This window comes from Carcharodon carcharias, chromosome 17 (genome assembly GCF_017639515.1).
Source record: "Carcharodon carcharias isolate sCarCar2 chromosome 17, sCarCar2.pri, whole genome shotgun sequence".
Classification (NCBI taxonomy): Eukaryota; Metazoa; Chordata; class Chondrichthyes; order Lamniformes; family Lamnidae; genus Carcharodon; species Carcharodon carcharias.
Genome location: NC_054483.1, coordinates 53049124 through 53074005, shown reverse-complemented (window position 1 = coordinate 53074005; position 24882 = coordinate 53049124). Strand labels below are relative to the sequence as shown.

At 42.1% G+C, this 24882-nt stretch overlaps 1 protein-coding gene across 4 annotated transcripts in view; it reads right to left on the bottom strand.

Annotated features, from left to right (window-relative positions):
* The window catches only part of fam13c (family with sequence similarity 13 member C), a 148694-nt gene extending 123812 nt beyond the window's left edge, over window positions 1–24882 (bottom strand). For 3 of the 4 annotated variants that reach the window (XM_041209020.1, XM_041209023.1, XM_041209024.1), the window contains exons 1-3: window positions 24763–24882; window positions 8652–8832; window positions 7199–7388 (exon numbers count right to left, since the gene is read on the bottom strand). In XM_041209020.1, coding sequence (XP_041064954.1) covers window positions 7199–7388; window positions 8652–8653 — 192 coding nt within the window. In that variant the 5' untranslated portion in view covers window positions 8654–8832; window positions 24763–24882. The remainder of the gene's footprint in view (window positions 1–7198; window positions 7389–8651; window positions 8833–24762) is intronic. The other variant, XM_041209022.1, reaches the window with a different exon arrangement.

Sequence of the window (24882 nt, the reverse complement as noted above, 5' to 3'; positions counted from 1 at the left end):
TCCCTTCCTCTGGACTCAGTCTATAAGATCAAGAGCGAGAGGCCAATCCTGCCCAGGCTATGCACTAAAAAACAAATGGAGAGGACATTTCATCCTTAACAACAAATGGAGAAAACACTTCATCCTTACCCTTAACGGTGAGGGGACCAACATGGGATGTAGCAGTTTACAGTTATAAGCCCAGCTCGATTGGCATATGCAAGGGACACCACAATTGCCTTTGACACTGGGAAGTATTATTGCATTCTATTGATCAGTCTCCACCTGCCCCAAGCTAGACAGCCCCCAACCAATAATGTACTGACCCACCAACACCTGCCTTCCTCTACGGGTGCGTGAGGATTAGGGATCCAATTGTGACAAGCAAACAGTAAATAGATACCTGAGAAACAAAAAGTGAAGATTTTCCGCCTTGGAATCTGGAAGGTCAGGACTATATGTCCTGGCATACATGAGAACTTGCAGTCAACAGACAATGTATGGAAGACGGCAGTGATCGACCGTGAGCTATACAAGCTCAACATTGACAATAATGCTCTCCAAGGGGCTAGATTGGCCGACACCAGATCAATAGATGAGGCCAATTGTACCTTTTGCTGACCTGGTAAAAGCGCACTGACCACCATGAACTTGGAGTTGCCTTTGTTGTCAACAACAGATTGGCACAGATAATTGACACAGAGCCTGTTGAGACTTTTGAATGCCGCACATCTCTTTCTCTACCATTTCATCACATGCGCTCATGCACCAACCTTGTTTGCCAAATGCCAAAGACAAAGATCAATTCCACAACACTCTAGATGATATTCTGGATCATCTGCCACATGGAGAAAGGTTATTTGTCCCAGGGAACTTTAATGCAGGAGTTGGATCGTACAAAATTTCAAGACAAACATAGATCGGTCACCATGGCGTTGGCAAGATGAATGAAAATGGACAGTGACTACTGGAACTTTGAGCACAGTGTGGACTTTGCATTCACAGCATCTTCTTCCAAAGCAGACATCAGAACAAGATGTCATGGCACCAAAACCTGGCCACTGGCACCAACTTGACCTGACAATCATTAGAAGATATGATCTGGCCAGCGTTCTTCATGCCTGCACCTATCACATTGTAGATTGTGATAGTGATCACTCACCTGTCAGTAGCCGAGTGAAGGTGTGACAGCAGAAAATACACAAGCCCAAACACAATCGCGTTCTGCGCATCAACATTCCATGCATGAGGGACGATGACAAATGTCAGAAGCTCTCAGGTAGTCCCTTCCACTTGAGGGCTCACCAGATAATACTGATGAAGTATGGAAATCTCTGCGATCAATCGTCTACAAAGCTGCAGTAACCACATTTGGCAAAGGAAGAAAGAGGAACAAACATTGGTTTAAGACCCACCATGCAGAAATGACTCCTGTCATTGAAGCAAACACACAGTTCACCAGGCTTACAACCTGGCTCCTAACCCTAAAGCACATGACAATCTCATGCTAGCCAAGACAGTTGTGCAGAAGACAGCAAGGTACCATGCCAACATGTATTGGGTCAACCTATGTGAGGAAAGAGAAACCGCTAGTGACAATGGTAATCTCCACACTGTGTATGACAGTTTCAAAAGAGCACTTTGCACCACAGATGAGGAATTACTCAATGACAGGTACAAGCAAATGACCTACTGGGTAGAGCACTACTCGAACTATACTCATGTGTGATGGATATCTCTCTGCCTCTGTTTGACAATCTTCTGCAGCTAACCGCCATGTTTGAGTTGGTAAACTAGCTGAGCTACTCAAGTATGGAAAGCTGCACCTGCTGCCATTCCTTCATGACCTTCTCCTCCTCTGCTAGAGGGAAGGCTCTGTCCCATTGGATATGCATGAGGCAAACATCATCACATTGTACAAGAACAAAGGTGATCCAGGGGACTGCAATAGCTATCTGGGCATCTCATTCCTCAGAATCACAGGGAAAGCCTTTGCCAGAACCATTCTAATGAGACTCCTCTGACTAGTCAACAGGTATATACCTGGAGGCACATTAGGCCATTAGAGCAGACAGATCCACGGTAGACACGATCTTCTCCCTGTGTCAGCCTCAAGTGCAGAGAACAGCAAACACCACTCTATCTTGCTTTTGTGGATCTCACAAAAGCATCTGACACCGTGAGCAGGACAGTACTTTTCCGGATACTGGAGAAAATCAGCTGTCCTCCCAAGTTTTGCAGTCTCATACGGTCCTTCCATGTAAACATGCACAGCACCATTCAGGCCAACAGTTCCACCTCTGACAGTTTTGATGAGGTAAACCAGGACTGCATCTTAGGCCCTACTCTGTTTTGTATCTTTTTCTCTGTCCTCCTGAGCTATGCTTTCCCTGCCAACATGGAGGGAATGTACCTCCACACAAGGCCAGATAGGAAACTCACCAACCTATTAAAGCCGAAGGCCAAAACAAAAGTGCAGCATGTCATGATCAGAGAACTCGCTGCTGATGATGCTGCACTAGTTGCCCAGACAGAAGACCAGCTCCAAAGGTTCATGTATCATCTGTCCCATGCCTGTGTTATGTTCTTCCTCACCTTCAGTGTCAAGAAAGCTGTAATTACGGAATAGGATGTCGTGGCTCAGACCCAACAAAACACCACCAGAAGCAATCAACAAATTCTGCTACTTTGGATCTACTGTAACAGATAACCTGTCTGCTGATGAGAAGCTCAGCACACACATTGGCAAGGCAGCCAACAGCTTTGGCCAACTAACTAAACAGGCATGGAGAAACAACAAAAAAAAACCCACAGGGCCAAGATGCTTAACTAAGATCATAAGGTCACAAGAAATAGGAGCCATTTGGCCTATTGAGCCTGTTCCCATTCGATAAGATCATGGCTGATCTGATTGGGGCCTCAACTTCTTTTCTGTCCGTCCCCCATAACATTTGAGTCCTTGTCAGTCAAAAATCTGCTTAACTCAGCTTGAATATATTCAGTGACCCAGCTTCCAGTACTCTCTAAGGGCAGTCAATTCCAAAGATTAACAACCCTCAAAGAAAGGAATTCCTCCTCATCCCCATCTTAAGTGGGAAGAAAGATTGAACAGGGTGGGCTTACACCCATTGGAGTTTAGAAGAATGAGAGGTGATCCTATTGAAACATATAAGATCCTGACAGGATTTGACAGGGTAGATATCAGAAGGCTGTTTCCTCTTGTGGGGGAGTCTATAACTACGGGGCACAGTTTAAGAATGAGAGGTCTCCCTTTTAAGATGGAGATGAGGAAAACACTTATCTTTCAGAGGGCCATTAGTATGTGGAATTCTCGTTCCCAGGAAGCGGTGGGGGCTGGGTCACTGAATTTATTCAAGACTCACTTAAATAGATTGTTGATAGACAAGGGAGTCAAGGGTTATGGTGGGCATCTAGGAGAGTGGAGTTGAAACCACAACCAGATCAGCCTTGAACTTATTGGATGATGAGCAGGTTTGAAGGTCTGAATGGCCTACTCCTGCTCCTAAGTTCTATGTTCCTTATGACCCCTTATTTTCAAAATGTACCACCTAGCTCTAGATTCCCCGACAGGGGGAAACATCCTCTCAACATCTACCCTGTCAAGCCTCCTCAGAATCTTATATGTTTCAATAATGCCACCTCTTATTCTTCTAAACTCCAATGAGTATAGGCACAACCTATGCTTCATTCCCAGGACATCACTGCAAGAGTTCCTCTGGGGTAGTGTCCTAGGCCCAACCATCTTCAGCTGCTTCATCAATGACCTTCCTTCCATCATAAGTTCAGAAATGGGGATGTTCCCTGATGATTGCACAATGTTCAACACCATTCACAATTCCTCAGATACTGAAGCAGTCCATGTCCAAATGCAGCAAGACCTTGACAACATACAGGCTTGGGTTGACAAGTGGCAAGTAACATTCACGCTACACAAGTGCCAGACAAGTGCCAGACAATAACCATCTCCAACAGGAGAGAATCTAACCATCACCCCTTGATATTCAATGGCATTACCATTGCTGAATACCCCACTATCAACATCCTGGGGGTTACCATTGACCAGAAACTGAACTGGGCTAGCCATATAAATATTGTGGCTACAAGAGCAGGTCAGAAGCTGGGAGTCTGCGTAAATGTAAGTTTAAGGCACCATGAGCACAAGAGGGACTGTCCATGGGTGATCTTCTGTTTTGCCATGTTTTGTTTATATGTTTATTGATGTGAGCATTAGCACCAGGTTTGGTAATGTTTATTTGTCATGAGTGTCAAAATTATATAAATTCTGCTTTTTGCTTAATGGCCTGAGTATGCTTCACTTGTTTTGTTGGTGCAGGGCATGCCAGTGTGTAATGCTGGACATGAGTGTCTATAAACTTTATCACACAGGCACTGAGTGGACTTTAGATGGAAAAGAAAGGGTAATTTCAGGCACATGAAATGGAGGCAGCAGCCCCAGCATGAAGTGGAAGCAGATCTTCAGCAGCCTAGCTGAAGGAGCCTTGGATCAAGGTGTCCCAGCCTCCCTGAACGATACAGGCTCTGCGCCCTCAGCATTCTCCTCACCGTGCTCCTCTTCTGACTCACCACTGGATTCTTCCTCTGTGGCCTGTGGAGCTGCCTCAAGTGGGTCCCCCCTTGCCACTTAATTGTGGCAAGCGCAGCATGCAACTACTATCAGTGACACCTGTTCTTGGGGGTGTTGTAGTTCTCCCGCTCAACGATCCAGACATCAGAAACACATCTTCAGAAGACCTATGGTCCTCGCTATCACCGCTGTTGTGGAGCATGACTCCTATTATAACGCTGCTCTGCCTCTGTCATGGGTGGCAGAGAAGGGTCATAAGACTTTTCAACAGATAGCCCTTATCACCCAGCAGCCATCCATCCAGTCGGACTGGAGCAGTGAACAGCTTTGGTACCTGTGAGTGTCTCAGGATATAAGCATCGTGGGAGCTGCCTGGGTACCTTGCACAGACTTGTAGAATCAGCATCCTGTGGTCACACACTATCTGCAGGTTCATGGAGTGGAAGTCCTTCCTGTTCACGAAGGCACCAGGCTCACCGGCTGGCACCTTGATGGCCAATTGTGTGCAATTGATTGCACCCTGGATGCGAGGGAACCCAGCAAACACTGCAAACCCTCTGATCACTCAGCCTGCCTGGCCTCGTCCATACAGAAGTAAATCAATGTCAGCACCCACCTGAATATGGCTTCTGTCACCAGTTTGATGCAACTATAGACAGCTGATTAGGAGACTGCACAGAGATCCCCCACTAACCGCTGGAAGGAGCTGGAGGCATAGAAGTTGAGGGCCACTGTGACCTTCAGAGCCATTGGCATGGGGGGTCCACCCACACAGTTGGAGGTAACCTGAGGCCCAATCATCTGACAAATGGAGGTCACAGTCTCCCTGGAAAGGTGGAGCCTCCTTCGTCATTGCCCCTCAGACATATTGAGGTAGCTGCATCATCGCCTGTAAACCCTGGTAGCAAGATAGTGGCGCCTTCTGCAGCCCCTTCCACCTTGGACTACCTGCTGGCCCAGCGCCCCTTGTGTCTGCGCCTCTCCTCCCACAGGACCCTCCCCTGGAGGCTGCATTGGGACACCTGGCCTCCTCTCCCTTCTGCCCCTCTCTTCCTCCTCAGAGGAGGTATCACCAGCAGAGACCACAATCCCCATTACCAGGGTAACAGAAGGCTGTTGGATACCTGGAAGGATCCACATGGTCTGAATCCTCCGGGGGCTTGCAGACACCAATGAGTCCTGAAATGAAACCTGGAAATGCTAAGAATGAAGCACAGAATAAAGATGAAGCTGTCAAGTTCAAATAAGCAACCAGCAGCAAACTGTCCCCTAAACTCCTCATTACTCACACTGGCAATGCTGCGGACCCTTTTTATCCCGTCCTTGGATGAGGTTTTGTAAAAAGTAGGCTGTCCACTTGCCTGTTTTGCCTGTATGATGAGCGTGAAATCGCACGGGCAACGTAAAATCACAGACAATTGCCTTTTCAATGGCCTTAAGTGGCCTTTTAATTGATGGTGGGCGTGGCCCCAACACCCGCGCGTACGGGATGATGTCGGGACGCTCAGCCGAAGTCATCTCGCATGATTTTATGCCCAAGGGGGTCGGGCACAAGGTGGAAAATTCTGCCCCAGCTGTGGGCAGAAGTTCGCCACCACAACAACCTTTGCTTTCAGAAGCTCCAAAGCAGACGCCAGCCCTGCAGACAAGGTGTCAGCAGAGATCACTCTGCACCACTGGCAGGAGACAGCTTCATGTGTGGCACTTGTAACAGACTTTGTGTTTCCAGAATCGGTTATTCAGCCATGAGAAGAAATGCAATAGTTGATCTTATCTGACCTCACCAAAGTTCTGAGGTTGCATTCCCATCATCTCTGTCAGATGCAATGATCCCAATCCATGACTTCAGGACTTCCCAAAGCACTTCACAGCCAATGAAGTACTTTTGTTTAAATGTAGTTACTATTGTCATGTAAGAGATATTAGCAAAAGTATTGTGGTCTTTTTTTTCTACTAAATCATTTCACTTTTCCAAAACATATTTAATTACAGAATTTGAATATTGCTGGAAAAAGGCACATGCTCTCGAAGTTCTTCATCATGCACTCGAGGATGGACGCCAAATTTGAGAAGGAGAAACGATTTATGCTACATGAGAAAAGGGAACTGATTGGTTGGCAAGTTGACTCTGCCATGGGGAATGCACCAGGGAACTATTATCTTCTATGCTTTTATTTATTCAAAACAGATGCAATGCCTAGGCATATTCTTTTTCCTGCAGAGGACAGGTCCTGCATATGAATATATGTAGCTTCTAGCAGGTAGAAGTGAGCTACGTTACGAGCCCAACTTATACTCTTAAAACACTCTTGCTATAAGTTACAAATATTCAGGCAAAGAGACCATTTCTAGACATTGCACCTTTTTTGAATAAACAAAAGCATGATGGGGACAATAGCTTCCTGGTGCATTTTTCATGGCAATGCCTCAACCAATCAGAGTCAAGTTGCCAACCATTCAGCATCCTTTTCTCATGCAGTATAAATTGCTGCTCCCTTTGAAATTTGGCATTCTTGCATCTGTCCTGGTGAGTGCTTTGACAGTATGTCTCTTTTTTCAGCAATAATCATAATTAATTAACAAGTGAAAATAAATCTGTTCTGGTATACTCACATCCTGATGTTGTACTGCTTGTGCCCCTGAGCTGGGTTTTGACCTCTTTGCATTTTGATTATCTCCATCTTGATGTTCTGCTCTACCGAGTACTTTCTTTTCGGCATGTTGTAAAGTGCCTCGCGCTGACAGATGGTGATCTTCCGAGGTACTGCTGCACTGTGGGAAATTCTCTTTGTTTGTCTTATCCCTGACACAAATAGAAGAACATTCTGGTGAGCAAAATGAAAAGATCACATAAGAAAGACAAAAAGTTTTTTCACAACGCGGATGCATTTTTAAAATTCTTTCACAGGACGTGGGTATCACTGTCCAGGCCAGCATTTATTGTGCATCTTGAATGGCCCTTGAGAAGGTGGTGGTGAGCTGCCTTCTTGAACGGCTGCAGTCCATGTGGTGTAGGTACACCCACAGTGCTGTTAGGAAGGGAGTTCCAGGATTTTAAACCAGTGACAGTGAAGGAACAGCGATATATTTCCAAGTCAGGATGGTGAGTGGCTTGGAGGGGAACTTTCAGATGGTGGTGTTCCCATCTATCTGCTGCATTTTTCCTTCTAGATGGTAGCAGTCGTGGGTTTGGAAGGTGTGTCGAAGGATTCTTGGTGAGTTGCAAACTGGCTCTAACAGTTAGCAATGCTGCACAGAATTTGCAGCCAAAGCTATACAGCCTTGGAGTAGTTTTGGGGCATATTGAAATATATACATTACTTTTTCTTAAAAATAACCTAGCCTATTCCCTCTGGTAAACTCCATTTCTGCACTTGGGCTGTGTTTGCATTGTTCAGACTCCTGCCCCTACAATCTACATCCACACTCCCTTCCCGTTATGTCAATGGTCTTTTAATAGATGAATAAGTTTCTTCCACATGAGCATCCTGAAAACTTGGATGCAAAGCAAGAACAAGGTACATTCGGCTCCCAGCCTAATTGCCAGACGACCACAGTGGATTCCTGATGATATTATGGGAGGAGTCTACCACAGCAGCCTGAGATTACAGGGTTTGTGTTTTATTCATTTATATATTACACCTGAAATTTTTATCCCTCAACCAACACCCAAAAAGAGGCTTTCTGTTCATTGTCACATTGCTGCTTGTGGGAGCTTGCTGTGCACAGATCGGCTACCTTACAGCATTGACTTGGTCATGAAAGGCGCTGTCTAAATGCAAGTTCTTTCTTTCTCTGAAGTAACCAGTTTGTTAGTTTACAATTGGCTTTGCTTTACTGGAGTGTTTAAGCAGTCTGCCTTCTTGGAGGCAAAAGAAAAGCACAAAGGAGCAGGTTTGAGATGACAGTATCCAGTACATATGACAAGGGGTTGGGTTGCACGATTGTAGAATTGGATTTGGATAGTAAGGGATGCAGGGTACACTCACAGGAGAGGCTGGGGGCAGGGAACCCGAGGGAATATCACATGTAGGTTTGAAATCCCGAACAGTATACTTAATCTTACATTTCTTTGAGGCTGTGGTCATCGTCCTGTTGGTGCTGCAGTTGTCAACCCTTCCCTTGTTGACAGAGATGTAAGAGAAAGGCTTGGTCCTGGATCTGGATCGTCCGGAGACTGTTTCTTGACGGCGTTCAGCAGAGGTGCCAAAAGTTCCTTGGGCACACGAACAAACTGGGCCTCAAACCTTCACCGGTAATAAAGTAAAATAATTTCATTATCATTTCTCCAAAGTACTAGCTGTAATATGTGGGTCATATTTTCCTTTAGAAACAGACTGCCTTAGATGCTGAAGAGGAATTCTTACTTTGAAGTAGAAGGACTGACCCTCTAAGCTTATACTGGCCCAGTATCAAGCAACAAAAACATTAGTGACCTCTACACACAATCATCAGACACAACTATTCATCTCAGTCTCAGATTATTTTCATACAGTAAGCTTATTGGCTAAGCCAAATTGATGACAAGCTATTGATGGAGCTATGTCATACTGGACTGACCCATTATGTGCAGGGGGAAACTAATGTTGTCAGTATTACTGAATTAATAAAGCTTCAACGAAGAACCAAAAATCATGGAATTAAATTATAAAATCCTTTAAGCTGTGACTGATTCAAAAGACGCGCTTCATTTGTTCCTTGCAAATTAGGGATAGCCTAAAGACCAACGTGATTTCCTTCCCCAACAATTCTTCCCAGATTGAACCAAACCCACAAGAAGTGTAAATATAGGCTGGGGACCAGCTCAGTATGTACAATATCAGCATCAGCAGGTTTACTACAAATACACCAGAACAACTCCAGCTTCCTGCTCTTCCAATATGATCTGTTATGATCCCAGCTGTTGTTACTACTGGACAAGCCAGATCCCAGGGTGGAACCCAGATTGATAGATCCTAACTTTTATTTGTTTGTTTAGATATGTGGAGAGGGGCTATTGGACAGAGTCATTGGAGTCAGCTAATGAACTTTGAACAAAAGAATAAAACATTTATTAAACAAGAAAAGATGAACTATATTACAATACTCCTTCACTCACAACTATATCTTTACAGATGTATACAGATTTGTAAGGGCAACACAAGTTACAAAAACTATCTTATCACACCACACTCTGAAACCCAGTGACAGATGCCGCCCCACACGGATGCTATGGATCTCTCCTCAACTCCCCCCAGACACTTGTCACACTGTGAGCCAACCAGTCTCGCTGCATTCCGTCTTTCCAATGAGGGCTTCCAATCTCCACTTTCCAAGAACTCACCTTGGAATCTTCTCCCAAATTTCTCTCGGGTGTCTTCCGTAAGAGTTCACCTCCAGGCTTTTGAACTCTCCTTCACATGCATTCAAGTTGTCTTCCACACACTTACTCTCTCTGACTCAGCTGTCAACAATACACCACTGCTTCAGATACCCATAGCAAAGACTTACAGAATTTCAGCCATCTCTTTGGATCTTCTTGCTTCTTGCATTAAATCTGCTTTTTGCACCTTTTGTCTCTTTAAACCTGAAGCGTGGAGCCTTTCTCTCTGCCCCTCACTCTTAACTTCACTTAACAGGACATTTGCCAGGTTCCTGACCTTCCTCTGACTAGAAGGTCTTTTTGGGACTTTCCCCTGTTTTTGTCTCACTCCTTTAGCCTTGTGACTTGTTGGTTCTTTTGGGAAATCTACTCTCACTCTGCAGTTCCCTCTCCCAATGTCCAGTCTCTCTGAAGTCCTGGCTTCAAACTGAAATCAAAGCTGCAATTTCTTTAGTTTTTCTGTGCGTCTCTGGGAAGGACCTGCCTCTCTGGATCCCTGTTGCTAGGCAACAGCCCAGTTTCTCTTCTCTTGTTTGTTTAACTTAGCTGCCACAGTCGTAAAACTCTCATTAGAAATGCAGGTACTTTTTAAAGTGAAACTAAAACTCAGTTTGACCTTTCTTAACACACAGATACAGAAATACAACTCAAACTTAAACATTAAAGCCAAAACTCATTCCTAACATCCACAAATACAAATAATTCTTACTTAAAATAGCTCTCTTTCCTAACAAACCCAATAAACAGGGAGGGAAAGAAAGGAGAGGCTAATGCACTAGACCATTGGCTTCTCCTTTCAGTTGTTTTACTGTTTTAAGATTCACAATTATTATTGCAACAACAAGACTTTCTGCCACATCTATGTTAAGAGCTGCAATACTACAAGATGGCAATGTTCTACTTTTAGTGTAATGAGAGTAATTGGAGTGACCAGGATACACTAATATTTGAACCTTGCAGAATATAAAATAGCTTGACTATTATCCATGTGGATACTTTTTAGGGAAAAATTTATACAAAGTCTAAATCCAAGTCATGAAGAAATATATTTACTGGAATTCCTCCAAAGCTGCTATAAGCAATAAACTTGATTGGCTTTTCATTAATTAAAGTCAACGCAGAGAGAAGGCTTCAATGTTGGCCTTTAGCTCTGCTGAGTTAGACACTTCTAATCCTGCTTAAGAATGGTTAAAGAACAAGCAGCTTAACCCTGCAGATGGCTGCAGAGTGTTATAAAGGAAAGGGGTCTGGCAGTGGACTGGCCAGAGCTATCGCACGTCCCTTAATCTGAAAGGGTCAATTCTTTAGACTGAAGCAAAGGGAACAATGTTAAAGGGGCACACTGGCTGTGGTTGAGCCCCAAGGCTATAGCAAGCCCAAGATTTGGTTTTAGGTCATAACCAGTGAAAGCAAAGCTGAACTTCTCCAACATATATGAGGCTAATCTGACAATCCAGTCCTCCCAGTGTTTTTCAGCAGCCTGCCATTTTCCATAAATTAAAATTAATAATTGAAACACCTTGAGCTACATACCCATCATTTCCTGCAGCCTACCAAGCCCCTATCACCACTGGAAGTGCCATATTATGGAATCAGAAGGATAGATAATTGATTTCTTGAGAAATCATCATGACGGCAGGTGCTGCACTTTGATGATGATATAAATAAAATAAGTGACATATTTTTAGACAATCATTAAAATAAAAACAAAGTATAAAATTATAAAAGCATTGCACAGTTACGATCATTTCAGCATACAAATAATTACAATATGTTGCAAAGTTCAGGTCTCTTTAATTTACAGAATAGAAATGAAAGGTCCACTGCAATCTGCATTTTCAATTTAAGTCCATCGATCATATGTTGTCATGTTCAGCTCATTGAGTTCTCAGTCATTTACATACTATTTATCAGTTCTTTACAGTAGGGGATCTAGGGGGTCATCGGAGTCCACTCGTTCTATATCTTATTTGTGGAGTTGTATGGAATTGTGAACCAAATTACTAGGTCTGTGGAGAGGGTGTTAAACTAAATAGAGGGTGTTGGGTTCTGGAAAGTGGATACATAGGCTTACAAAGCAAAAGGACAATGGCAGCCTTGCAAGGCAGTTATTTAGGCAATAATACCCAGAGTGTGGCAGGAAGGGACAGTGTACACAAACATAAAAAAAAAGCAGCAAATAGGGTCAAAAGGGGAAAAAATGGTAAAAAGGCAAAAATAATGACCCTTTACTTAAATGCCCATAGTATTCGGAACAAAATAAATGAATTAACGGCTCAAATAGAGGTTAATGCATATGATCTTGCAGCCATTATGGAGACGTGGCCACAAGGAGATCAAAGCTGGGAACTAAATATTCAGGGGTATGTGACTTTCCGAAAGGACATGCAGATAGGAAAGGGTGGTGGGGTAGCTTTGTTAGTATGAGATGGAATAAGTACGACATCAAGAAAGTATCTTGGTTCGCATGATGTGGAATCTACATGGGTGGAGATAAGAAATAACAAGGGGAAGGAGACACTGGTAGGAGTAGTCTATAGACCCCCTGACAGTAGCTGTACTGTAGGGCAGAGAATAAATCAGGAGTTAATGAAGGCATGCAAAAAGGGCAATACATTAATCATGGGTGACTTTAATCTTCATGTAGATTGGGAAAATCAAATTGGCCGAGGTAGACACGAGCAAGAATTCATACTGTATATTTGGGACAGTTTCTTAGAACAATATGTTGTGAATCCAACCAGGAATCAGGCTATTTTGCATCTGGTAATGTGTAATGAGGCATGTTTAATAAATAATCTCAGAGTGAAGGATCCCCTAGGAATCAGTGACTATAATACAATAGAATTTATCATTCAGTTTGAGAATTAGAAACTTGAGTCAGAAACAACTGTGCTAAACTTAAATAAGGGTAATTACAATGGAATGAGGACAGAGTTGGCTTGAGTGGATTGGGAAAGCAGTTTAGCAGAAAAGGTGGTTGATGAACAATGGCATACGTTTAAGAAAATAGTTCATGATTCTCAGCAAAGATATATCCCAGTGAGGAAGAAGGATTCAAGGAAGGGGATAAACCAACCATGGTTAACCAAGGAAGTTAAGGACAGTATCAAATTGAAAGAAAAAACATACAATGTGGGAAAGATTAGTGGTAAACCAGAGGATTGGGAAAGTTTTAAAAACCAACAAAAGATGACCAAAAATTAATTAGGAGGGAGAAAATAAACTTTGAGGGTAAACTAGCAAGTAATATACAAATGGACAGTAAAAGCTTCTTTAAATATATAAAAAGGAAGAGAAAGGCCAGAGTGAACATAAGCCCCTTAGAGAATGAGGCTGGGGAAATAATAATGGGGGACCAGGAAATGGCAGAGGAGATTAATAAATACTTTGCTTCAGTCTTCATGGTAGAAGATACTAATAGCGTTCCAAAAATACTAAATAATAAAGGGGCAAAAGGGGGGAGGAAACAAATATAATAACTATCACTGGAGAAAAAGTACTAAGGAAATGGTTATGAGGGGCATGGACAGGGTGGATAGGGAGCAACTGTTCCCCTTAGCTGAAGAGTCAGTCACGAGGGAGCACAAGTTCAAGGTGAGGGGCAGGAGGTTTAGGAGGGACGTGAGGAAGGAAAAGGAACTTTTTTATCCAGAGGGTGATGACGGTCTGGAATGCGCTGCCTGGGAGGATGGTGGAGGCGGGTTGCCTCACATCCTTTAAAAAGTATCTGGATGAGCACTTGGCACGTCATTACATTCAAGGTTATGGGCCAAGTGCTGGTAAATGGAATTAGGTAGGTATGTCAGGTGTTTCTCACATGTCGGTGCAGACTCGATGGGCCGAAGGGCCTCTTCTACAATGTGTGATTCTGTGATTCCATGAAACTAATGGGGCTAAAGGCCAATAAGCCCCCTGGACCTGATTGGTTGCAAATTAGGGTATTAAAGGAAATAGCTAATGAGATAGTGGATGCACTGGTGGTAATCTTCCAAGAATCATTAGATTCTGGAAAAGTCCCAGAGGATTGGAGAATGGCCAATGTAACATCCTTATTCAAAAAGGGAGGAAGGCAAAAAACATGGTAATTAAAGGTCAGTTAGCTTAACATCCACCATTGGGAAAATGTTGGAGTCTATTATAAAGGATGTAATAGCAGAGCACTTAGAAATACATAATATAATCAAGCAGAGTCAGCATGGCTTCATGAAGGGGAAATCATGCCTAACAAAATTATTAGAATTCTTTGAGGAGGTAATAAATAAATAGATAAAGGGGAACCAGTAGATGTGATATATTTGGATTTCTAAAAGGCATTCGATAAGGTACCGCACATAAGGCTACTTAATAAGATAAAAGCCCATGGTGTTGGGGGTAGTATATTAGAATGGATAGAGGATTGGATAACTAATAGAAGATGGAGAGTTGGGATAAGGGGGGGCATTTTTGGACAGCAATCTGTAACTAGTGGAATGCCACAGGGATCAGTGCTGGGGCCACAATTATTTATAATATATATTAATGACATAGATGAGGGAAGTGAATGTACTATCACCAAGTTTGCAGATGACACAAAAATAGATGGGAAGGCAAGTGGTGAGGGTGACACAAATAGTCTACAGAATTATATAGACAGGTTAAGTGAGTGGGCAAAAACTTGGCAGATGGAATATAATGTGGGAAAATGTGAGGTTATGCACTTTGGCAGGAAGAATAGAGGAGCTGAATATTACTTAAATGGAGAAAGACTGTAGAAGGCTGCAGCATAGAGGGATTTGGGAGCCCTTGTGCATGAATCCCAAAAAGCTAACATACAAGTTCAACAGGTAATAGGGAAGGCAAATGGAATGTTGGCCTTTATTTATTTCAAAGGGCCTTTATTTCAAAGGGACTGGAGTATAAAAATAGGGAAGTCTTGCTAAAACTATACAAGGCACTAGTTAGACCACACCTAGAATACTGTGAACAATTTTGGTCCCGTTATCTAAGGAAAGATATACTGGCATTGGAGGCAGTCCAGAGAAGGTTTAGTAGGTTGATCCTGGGTATGGAGGGATTTTCTCATGATGAGAGGTTGAGTGGGTTGGGCCTGTACTAATTGGAATTTAGAAGAATGAGAGGCGACCTTATTGAAACATATAAGATTCTTAGGGAGCTTGACAGGGTAGATACTGAGAGGTTGTTCCCGCTTTTGGGAGAGTCTAGGACCAGAGGGCATAATCTGAGAGTAAGGAGATGCCCAGTTAAAACAGAGATGAGGAGGAATTTCTTCTCTCAGAGACTAGTCAATCTGTAGAATTCTTTACCGCAGAGGGCTGTAGAGGCTGGATTGCCAAGTATATTCAAGGCTGAGATAGACAGATTTTTAATCAGTAAGGGAATCAAGGATTATGGGGAAAAGGCAGGAAAGTGGAACTGAGGATTATCAGATCAGCCATGATCTCAATGAATGATGGAGCAGACTGGGTGGGCTGAATAGCCTACTTCTGCTCCTACGTCTTATGGTCTACTGATCTATCTTTTTTTCTTAATTCCATCGCACCTTTGCTTTTGTGTTGTTGTGACAAGAGATGGTGGCAATGGGAGGTGGGTTACGAGAGTTTTCTAAGCATATACTACAGCCTTATACACATACTCAATTTAGTAAAGTTCCACATGTACCTTAACAGAGATTTCCCATTTGAGTTTCTTCCTTTACCACAACGTTATGGTCAAACAAGCTTCTATGTATATCATGTGATCTCAAAAGCAGTGTTTGATTTAATGATGCTAGGCCCAGTATATAATGAGGCTTGGTCACAGAAAGTAAGACTCATTGGGTAGAATTTCCCCCCGTTGCAGGGCATGTTGTGCAGGTGCGGGTGTGGGTGTGGGTGGGTGCAGACCTGATCAGTGCCCCTGATCGGGTCCGCGCTGCCATTTTACATGGGTGGGCCAATTAAGGTTGGCCCAACGTGACGTGCACCCGGAAGTGCTGTGAGCATGCACAGTTTTAAATTTTAATAGTTCAATGAAGCGTCGAAAAAATTTTTGTGACATGTCCCCTCATGTGAAACTATCACATGAGCTGACGCACGTGCATTAATTTCAATAAAAATTTTTGCGAAAATTTAAAATCATTCATGAAACCTCATCTCGCCCGTGGATGAGATTCCATGAAAAATTTGAAGGCTGCCTGGGCTCTTCACCTGCCCGCCAACCCTAAGGTTGGGTGGGAAGCTTCGCTAATTATTTTAATTGTTAGTTAAATGGCCTTAATAGGCCTTTGACAGTTTGGTAGGCACGCAGCTGACTTGGCTGCATGCCTGCCGAACTGAAAATCTAAATGATACGTGGTGACATTGGGACGCATGCCCGACATCACCTTGCATCGTTTTACACATTGGCGAGTGGGCCCTGCCCCCGCTCGCCGAGCCGAAGGTGCTCCCGATTGAGAAATTAGCTGTTCTTATTTCACGAACAGTATAACTCGTTTGAAAAGTGCACATCGCCAGGTACACAGGGGAAAAACTCCTTTTCAGTGCATTGCTGATCCTCACTGTGAACAAATAAACTCCCAACATTTCAACAAATAACTAACTATCAAAAAAAGTGTTCCTTTAAGTATCATTTTTTTTATCAGTACCATTTTCCTACTTGGCTGCATTTTCTTGTGTTACATTTTGAACACTGGGTATGGTAATATTCAATTACAGGGCTAACATCTGGTCTAACAGTTGATGTATTAAACCACATGAGATATGCGATACTCTATTTTGAGAAGTGCATTTACATCCTCCTGCTTTTCAACTAAGCATTGCTCTCTCCAGTCTGACTAATCCATTTTAGCTGCTGGAAAGATTGGTATAAGCCACTTATCTGCCTCTAAGATACTCCAACTACTGTAGCAAAACTGCAGTCAATGGGAATGAGGGGGAAATTATCCACTGCTTGGAGTCATATATAGCACAAAGTGGTTGTGATTGTTGGAGATCAATCATCTCAGTTCCAGGACATCACTGCAGGAGTTCCTCAGGTTTGTGTCCTAGGCCCAACCATCTTCAACTGCTTCATCAATGACCGTACTTCCATCATAAGATCAGAAGTGGGGATGTGTGCTAGTGATTGCACAATGTTCAGCACCATTCACAATTCCTTAGATACTGAAGCAGTCCATGTGCAAATGCAGCAAGACCTGTAACATTATCCAGGCTTGGGCTGACAGGTGGCAAGTAACATTCGCGCCACACAAGTGCCAGGCAATAACCATCTTCAACAAAAGAAAATCTAACCATCGCCCCTTGACGTTTAGTGGTATTAACCTTGCTGAATCCCCACAACCAACATCCTGGGGGTTGCCATTGACCAGAAACTGAACTGGATTAGCCATATAAATACTGTGGCTACAACAGCAGGTCAGAGGTTAGGAATCCTGTGGCAAGTAACTCACCTCCTGACTCCCCAAAGCCTGTCCACAATCTACAAGGAACAGGTCAGGAGTGTGATGGAATACTCTCCACTTGCCTAGATGAGTGCAACAACACTCAAGAAGCTTGACACCATCTAGGACAAAGCAGCCTGTTTGATTGAAACTACTTCCACAAACAAGCACTGTCTCTACCACCGATGCACAGTGGCAGCAGTGTGTAACATCTACAAGATGCACTGTAGGAACTTACCATGGCTCCTTAGGCAGCACCTTACAAACCCATGACCACTACCATCTACGAGGACAAGGGCAGCAGATACATGGGAACACCACCACCTGGAAGTTCCGCTCCAAGCCACTCACCATCCTGACTTGGAATTATATCACCGTTCCTCCACTGTCGCTGGGTCAAAATCCTGGAACTCCCTCCCTAACAGCATTGTGGGAGTGCCAATGCCACATGGACTGCTGCAGTTCACCACCACCTCCTCAAGGGCAGTTAGGCATGGGCAATTATTGCTGGCCTAGACATCTTATGAACGAATTAAAAAAAAGCCCTGAAATTACACCCTGGAATACCAGCATATAAGTTCCTCACCTCAAAATCCCTTCTGTAAGTTTAATGTGAATACATTGGCTCCCCCAATAAATCATGGAAAGAGCAATTTTACGTAACCATTGAAACATTCAGATGCTGGTATCCCATTCCATAATCTGAGGGCCTTAAGCCGATTCAAATTGAAAATTTAATGAGAGGAAAAAAAACATGAGACAGTGAAAGTTAATATAGGCCACTCAATATAGGGTCTGGCAATTTGTCATGCATAGAGTTAGCATGCTATTCATACTAAATAATGTGATCCTGTAATTATTAACCCTTCCTGTATCATGAGGTATCTGAGTGAAATTTTACTGTTGATACTACGACAAGATAACTCATTCTGCAGTAGCTGGTTTTACTTTGACTCTTGAACACATTCAGAGCCCGGCCAAACTAATCACTGTAGTTCTGCCCAGGATAAAAGCAAAGGAACTCAATTCTGGAGGCAGAGCTCGTGGCCAGGCAATGGAATCATACTACGCCTGGTGCTCTGTTTGAAGGCTAACCAAGTGGGCATATCACTTCATGAAGGAGGGGTACCCCATTATATCAGGCATTGCCACTCCCCTCCAGTATCCCCACCCACAACAGCTTGTGATGTTTGCGCTAATAGACAATACTGTACAAGGATGCTATCCCCAATAGCCTGCTCTTTTTGGAACAACTGATCCCAGGAAACATTCTGCATCTAGTCTAGCCAATGCTTTCTTTCCTTGGGATTGTGATGAACACACAACCTTTTGGAAAAGTCTAGTCCATCCACGAGCATTCAGCTGACTAAGCAGGCACTGGCGGTAAAATGGATGGATCCTGTGACATGAGATTGGATGCATAATCATTGAATGATCCCAGGGTACAAGATTTTTTTTTCTGTGAATGCAGCATTCTTGGAATGCAATGCTGGCATTTACTGCCCATCATTAGTTTCTCTGTGAAGGTGATAGGACCTTCTTCCAGCAGTTTGATATAACTGGCTACATCAGAAGGCAGTTAAGAATCAACCATGTTGGAGTAGGACTAGAGTTATGTACCAGGTCAAACTAGATAAGAACAACAGGTTTCCTTTCCTAAAGGATGAGTGAACTAGTTGGGTTTTTACAACAATCCAACAGCTTCATGGTCACTTGTAATGATACCATCTTTTTAAAACTGAATCCAAATTCTCAAACTGCCAAGGTGAGAGTTGAATTAGTTCAGGCCTCTAAATTACCAGGCCACTGAGATCACTATTACCATGATTGGTAAGGTCTGTGTACGCATAGTCAGTCTGCAGTGGAAAAAATAGTTATATGATAACCTTTCATGACAGCTGGATCACACAGCTTCAACAACTCTGCATTTCGCCAATTTTGGCCTCTTGAACATCACCGATTTCTTTCATCACAACACTGGCAGCAGTCTAGGCCTTATGCTTGGGGATTCCCTTCCTAAATCTCTCTCTCCTCCTTTAAGACACTCCTCAAAACCTACCTCTTTGACCAAGCTCTTGGTCATTTGTCCTAAGTCTCCTTATGTTGTCCAGTGTCACATTTTGCCTAATAATGATTTGGATGCTTTATTGCATTATGTAAGTGCAAGTTGATACTATTATGAAGGAAAAGGGCAGCCAATTTGTATACAGTAAGCTTCCACAAGCAACAATGTGAAAATGACCAGATTATTTACTGTTAGTTGAGAGACACCATGGAGAACTCTCTTGCTCTTCTTCAAATTATGCAATGGGATCTTTTATACCCATCTGAGGGGGAAAACGTGGCCTAGCATATAACTCAGACAATGCAGCATACTTCCAATATTGTACTGGAATGCCAGCCTCAACTTTGTGCTCAAGTTTCTGGAATGGCATCTGAATCCACAACTTTCTGTGCCAGAGAAGAGAGCTCTACACGCTGAACCCAGCTGATACATTGCTTTATGTAATGAGACCAAATGTCTTTTGGTGAATCCATATCCAAATTCTGAGCTTGGATTCTTCCCTATTGCAAACATTTCATCAGCAATGCTACTGTTTTATTGAGAAACATCTGTATTGAGAAACCCAAACTTGCCAGCCTGTGCCACTCAAATTCCAACTGAAGTAAACATGTCCAGTTCAGAAACATTCCAACAGGCTGAATTCCTTAATTCACTTAATTCAGGCCAATTTGGACAACAGAGAAAATTGCAGGTCATACAACAATGCAAGTAAATTCACAGCTAGGCTCTTCCATTCTCCTTATATTGATAAGCACTCAACTCCAATGAAAATCAAGTCAACAAATCAAGGCCACTGCAGATCAATATTCTCATCTATAAACCCATCTCTATCCAATGCAACACTTAATTCTCTTCAGAATCATTATTACAGACCACTAATTCAATTTTCGGTCTTTAATTCAATTCTCTGTCTACCCCCCATGATCATTTATGTAATAAGTGGAGGAACAGGGAGATCTCTGGGTGTTTATCCATGCATTGTTAAAAGCAGTAGTGTAGAAAAGGCCAAATGTAATTCTGGATTTTATACATAGAAGACTTGAATGTAAAAGCAAGAAAGGGATGTTGAATTTGTACAGCCATTAGTTAGATGTCCACTAGATTATTGTGTGCAATCACCCTTTTACAAGATGGCTATTAGAGTTAGAGATTGGATAGGAACCATAGCTACTGGAATGATACCAGGAAGGGAAAGTTTTTGTGAAGATTTTTCTCTTGAAAAAGGTGAAGGGAAATCCTGCAGAGAATTTCAAAATTTTCAAAGATTTAGAGAGGGGAGACAGTGAAGCATTACCAGGTTAACAGGTCTGTATAAGGGATAGTGAGTCTTGATTATCACAAACCAAGTCCACTACAAGTCAACTCTTTTATCGATAAATCTATTCCTATTCAGTGCAAGATGTTGCAGTATTTAATTCTCTTCAGGATCAATACTACATGTACTAGTTCAGTTCTCTGTCATTTAAAGTGCTATTTCCCATGAACATTTTGTACTAACTGGAGGATCAGAGAGGTCAGAGGTGTCGGTCTGCATATATTTAAAAGCAGCAGTGCAGATAGCAGAAGTCAAATGAGATTTGGAGTTACATACATAGGGGCTTTAAAAATAAAAGCAAGAAGTGATGTTGAGTTAGACATTATAGCTAGGCCTCAGTTCTACACACCCCTTTAAAAGGAGGCCATCAGAGTATGGATAGGATACAATGCATAATCACTACTGTTATTAGGAATGAGAATTTTAATTATGAACAAAGCCTCAAAAACTGAGGCTTATTCACTGGAACAGGGAAGGGGAAGGGAATCCCATTGAGTATTTGGAAATTATGACAGATTTAGAGAGCGTGAACAATGAAGGATTACCACTGATTAATGAATCAGTATAAGATAAATCACTCATGATTATAATCAGAGTGAAGTATAAATCACTCATGATTATAATCAGAGTGAAGTATAAATCACTCATGATTATAATCAGAGTGAAGTATAAATCACTCATGATTATAATGAGTGAAGAGGGAAGTTAGTTTTTACACAGAGGATTATTAGAACATGGAATTGTTTTACTACAAGTCAATATTGAGACAGAGTTATGACATTATTTAAAAAGGAATTGAATTAGTTTTTGAAAATCTATTCAATAGGTTATAGCAAGAAGACAGGGTAATGAGATTAGAGTTGATGGAGCCAACTGAAGAATTAACCCAACCACTAGTACAGACAGGCCAGGATCAGAGTGAAGGTGTAAAGATAATGGGTGAAGACTTGAAGAAAGTCTTTCAGGTACCTGGGGTCAGTGGTGGCAGAAGATAGAAGTATGGAAATGGAAATTAAGCAATGGATTAGCTCTGTAGTAATTGGAAGAGATGCAGTGGAGTGATATGTGATAGCAAAGATTCACTATCTGAAAGGAAGAACGTACAAGACAGTTTTGAGACTGGCCTTGTTGTACAGTGCAGAAACTTGGGAAACATCAAGAAGAGAGGAACAACGACTGGATACGAATGAGATGCAGATGCTGAGATGGGTGTGTGGGGTAACGAGTAAGGGCAAGATCAAGAACTATACTGGGAGCATCAGAGAAAGTGGTCAAGAAGAGACTGAAATGGGCTGATGGAAAGAGAGGAGAAATGTGGTGAGATAAGTGATGGAGATGAGACTGTCAGGAAGAAGGATAAGAGCAAAGCCTAAGACCAGATGGAAAGATGATGTGTGAGAGACTGAAATGCAGTGGGATTGGAAGAGGAATGGGTGACTGACAGAAGGAGAAGTAGAATGTGAACAACTAGCATTTTGGTGATCCCAAGTAAACCCCAAATAAAATGGGAGAAGCTGAAAGAAGAAAATCTGATTTATTATGACCAGATGAGAAGTGGTGAACTGGCTCCTCTCTACTCAACCTCCTCAGCTGGTCACACCAAAGGTTTAAGTTTATTTTTCACGAAGATATGTCTTTTCCAGATCAGAATGTATTTAACTATTTAGGCTGTTAGCAATAAGGAGCCAATCAAACAAGACTTTCTTAAGTCAAAGAAAGAGCAAATTTATTAACCCCTAAACCTGAGGAAAATACTAAAAATGCAACGTCAAACACTCAGCCCTCATGCAGTTATTTGCCATCCCTCACCTCCCCTGCCCACACACACACTCACTCACTCACTCACTCACTCACTCACTCACACACACACACACACAGATAAGGGAGTTAAAAAATGATAAAGGAATATACAGTTAAGTGTCTTTTGATTGTCCATGAGACGTAGATTTTAAATGCTGCAGCCAATTTAGCTTATCTGGTTTCTTGGATGTGGTCAGATGTAGAAGACGTTGCAATCATTACGAGACCTTGGTTCACTGGTAGATTTGTCTTCTCGAACAAAGTGACACACTTATTCCAAAGGAGAGAGAGGGAAAGAAAGCAATCTTCACCCTGAATCTTCTGCTGAAGACTTTCTTGACACAGCCTGTGTCACTTGCAATCTCTCTAGTGGCTGGACAACCTTGCCTTAAAATACTTCACCCATTGTGTATTTCCAAGAGGTTTGGGTGTGTCTGTATGTGGCAGCCATTGTTTCATTATTCAGTACTTTGCATTTTTAATGTCTCTTCCTTAGACAGTTACATGTTTCAATGGGTCTCTGGATCATAGGAAATGTCTCCTTCTTCAGAATCCCCTGAGGGTGATTTGTTTGTTTCTTGCCTTCACCTTGGAACATGGCCTTGCATTTTTAAGCAGTTTTCTCTGTCTCAGTTTAAATCACAAATTTTCCAGTAAGTTGAAAGTTGAAAAATCATATTTTCAAAATTAAAGGGGCATAACCTCATGACAAATTGAAGAACTAACACTAACAGAGACACAATGGGCTGAATGTCCTACTTTGTGCCATTAAGTTCTGTAACTACTATAATGCCAGATGTTTTATGACCCATTCATTGTGCTCAACTTACTGTATTTTGTTTTATCTGATGTGATTTGTTTGCTTATAAGGCTTTAAAAATGCTTTCCAAGTATTAAATGCATCTACAATTATAACTTACACGTTAACCGCTTTAAACTTGAGACAATGCTTTATTAAAAAATTATATGTTTAACATTTATCTAGTTAATTAAAGATCATTAATTCTTGGGGATCTGAACTTAAAAGAAATCAAATCATTCTTTTTCAATGATAAAATTCTCTTTAAACCTCTTACCACCAAAGTTGACCTCCATAAAATTCATTCAGGAGATTCCAGCAATCCCATTCTATGAGCTAAGGCCACAAGAATGAGAAATTCATTACTTGCTCTACATAGCAGCACAGAAATCATTTTATGTATGGAAGTCACACAAAAGCATTCATATTGTATCTAACACATGCACTGATCTTCAGGATTTAAATTGAGGACAATCCTAATGGGACAAGTATTTCCATTAATCAATCCTGCCAAGTTTAACTTAATTTTGAGAGTTTATGGCCGGCTGTACATCCTTTATTTTTCTTTACATCATTCCTCAGGTGTGTTCAGGAACTCCTTTCCATACACGCCATCATTTAAAATGCCTCAAGAGTAAGTATAACATGTGGGATTACTCACTCAGCTGGCGTTGTGCTATTGGAAGGAGTATCCAAAACACAAGAGTGAAGCTGCAGTTAGTTAATTACAGCAAGAATCTGATGGGTCCATACATATATTATTGTCCATTACTTCAGCATAATCACAGGATATTAGTCATGCTCCCTCAAAGGATGACAGAACATACATACTTTAGGATGGCTTGTGCTGCTACAGTCTTGAAGTCAGAAGCTCTCCATTGGAGTTTTAATGTGGAATAATGTGGGAATTGGGGAAATGGGGAATACAAGTCACTGATGTAAGCCTCAGTGAGAGAAAACCATTCAAAACCATTTGCTATATTCTGCAAGTTTCAGCCAAGTGAAGGCAAGAAAGCCAGAAATTGTGCCACATTGTACTAATCTGCAAGGGGCAAGAAATAGCTATCACCTCTGGCTGAAATACAGCATCACATTGAAAACCTGTTGCACTGTTTTTTACTTCATGTTTCCACAGTGCTGCTTCATGGAGTCATGCATTTGTTTATTAAAAAGTTCAAGCCCAATACTGAGGAAAATGTGAAGCTCCATTTACTCAGCTTTCACAACTCAAAAGCAATATGAAATGCAATGAAATTCCTCCCAATTCACAGATGACTGCAATACCATGTTAACAGCAAAATCAAACAAAGTTCCTAGTGAATATTTTCCATGCTACTTTACAGCATTAATCAGCAGAATCTTACAGAAAATAAGCATAATTTTGAAAAGACCTTTCAGAGTTGAATGATTACATACCTTGAACGCACCTTTCTTTTCACTTATTATCTTCCACCCACTCCTCTCAGCATTGCACTTAGCCAAGCAACTGTGCTTATCACACTGCAATAACCTTCGAGAAGATCAAACTGCACTGTT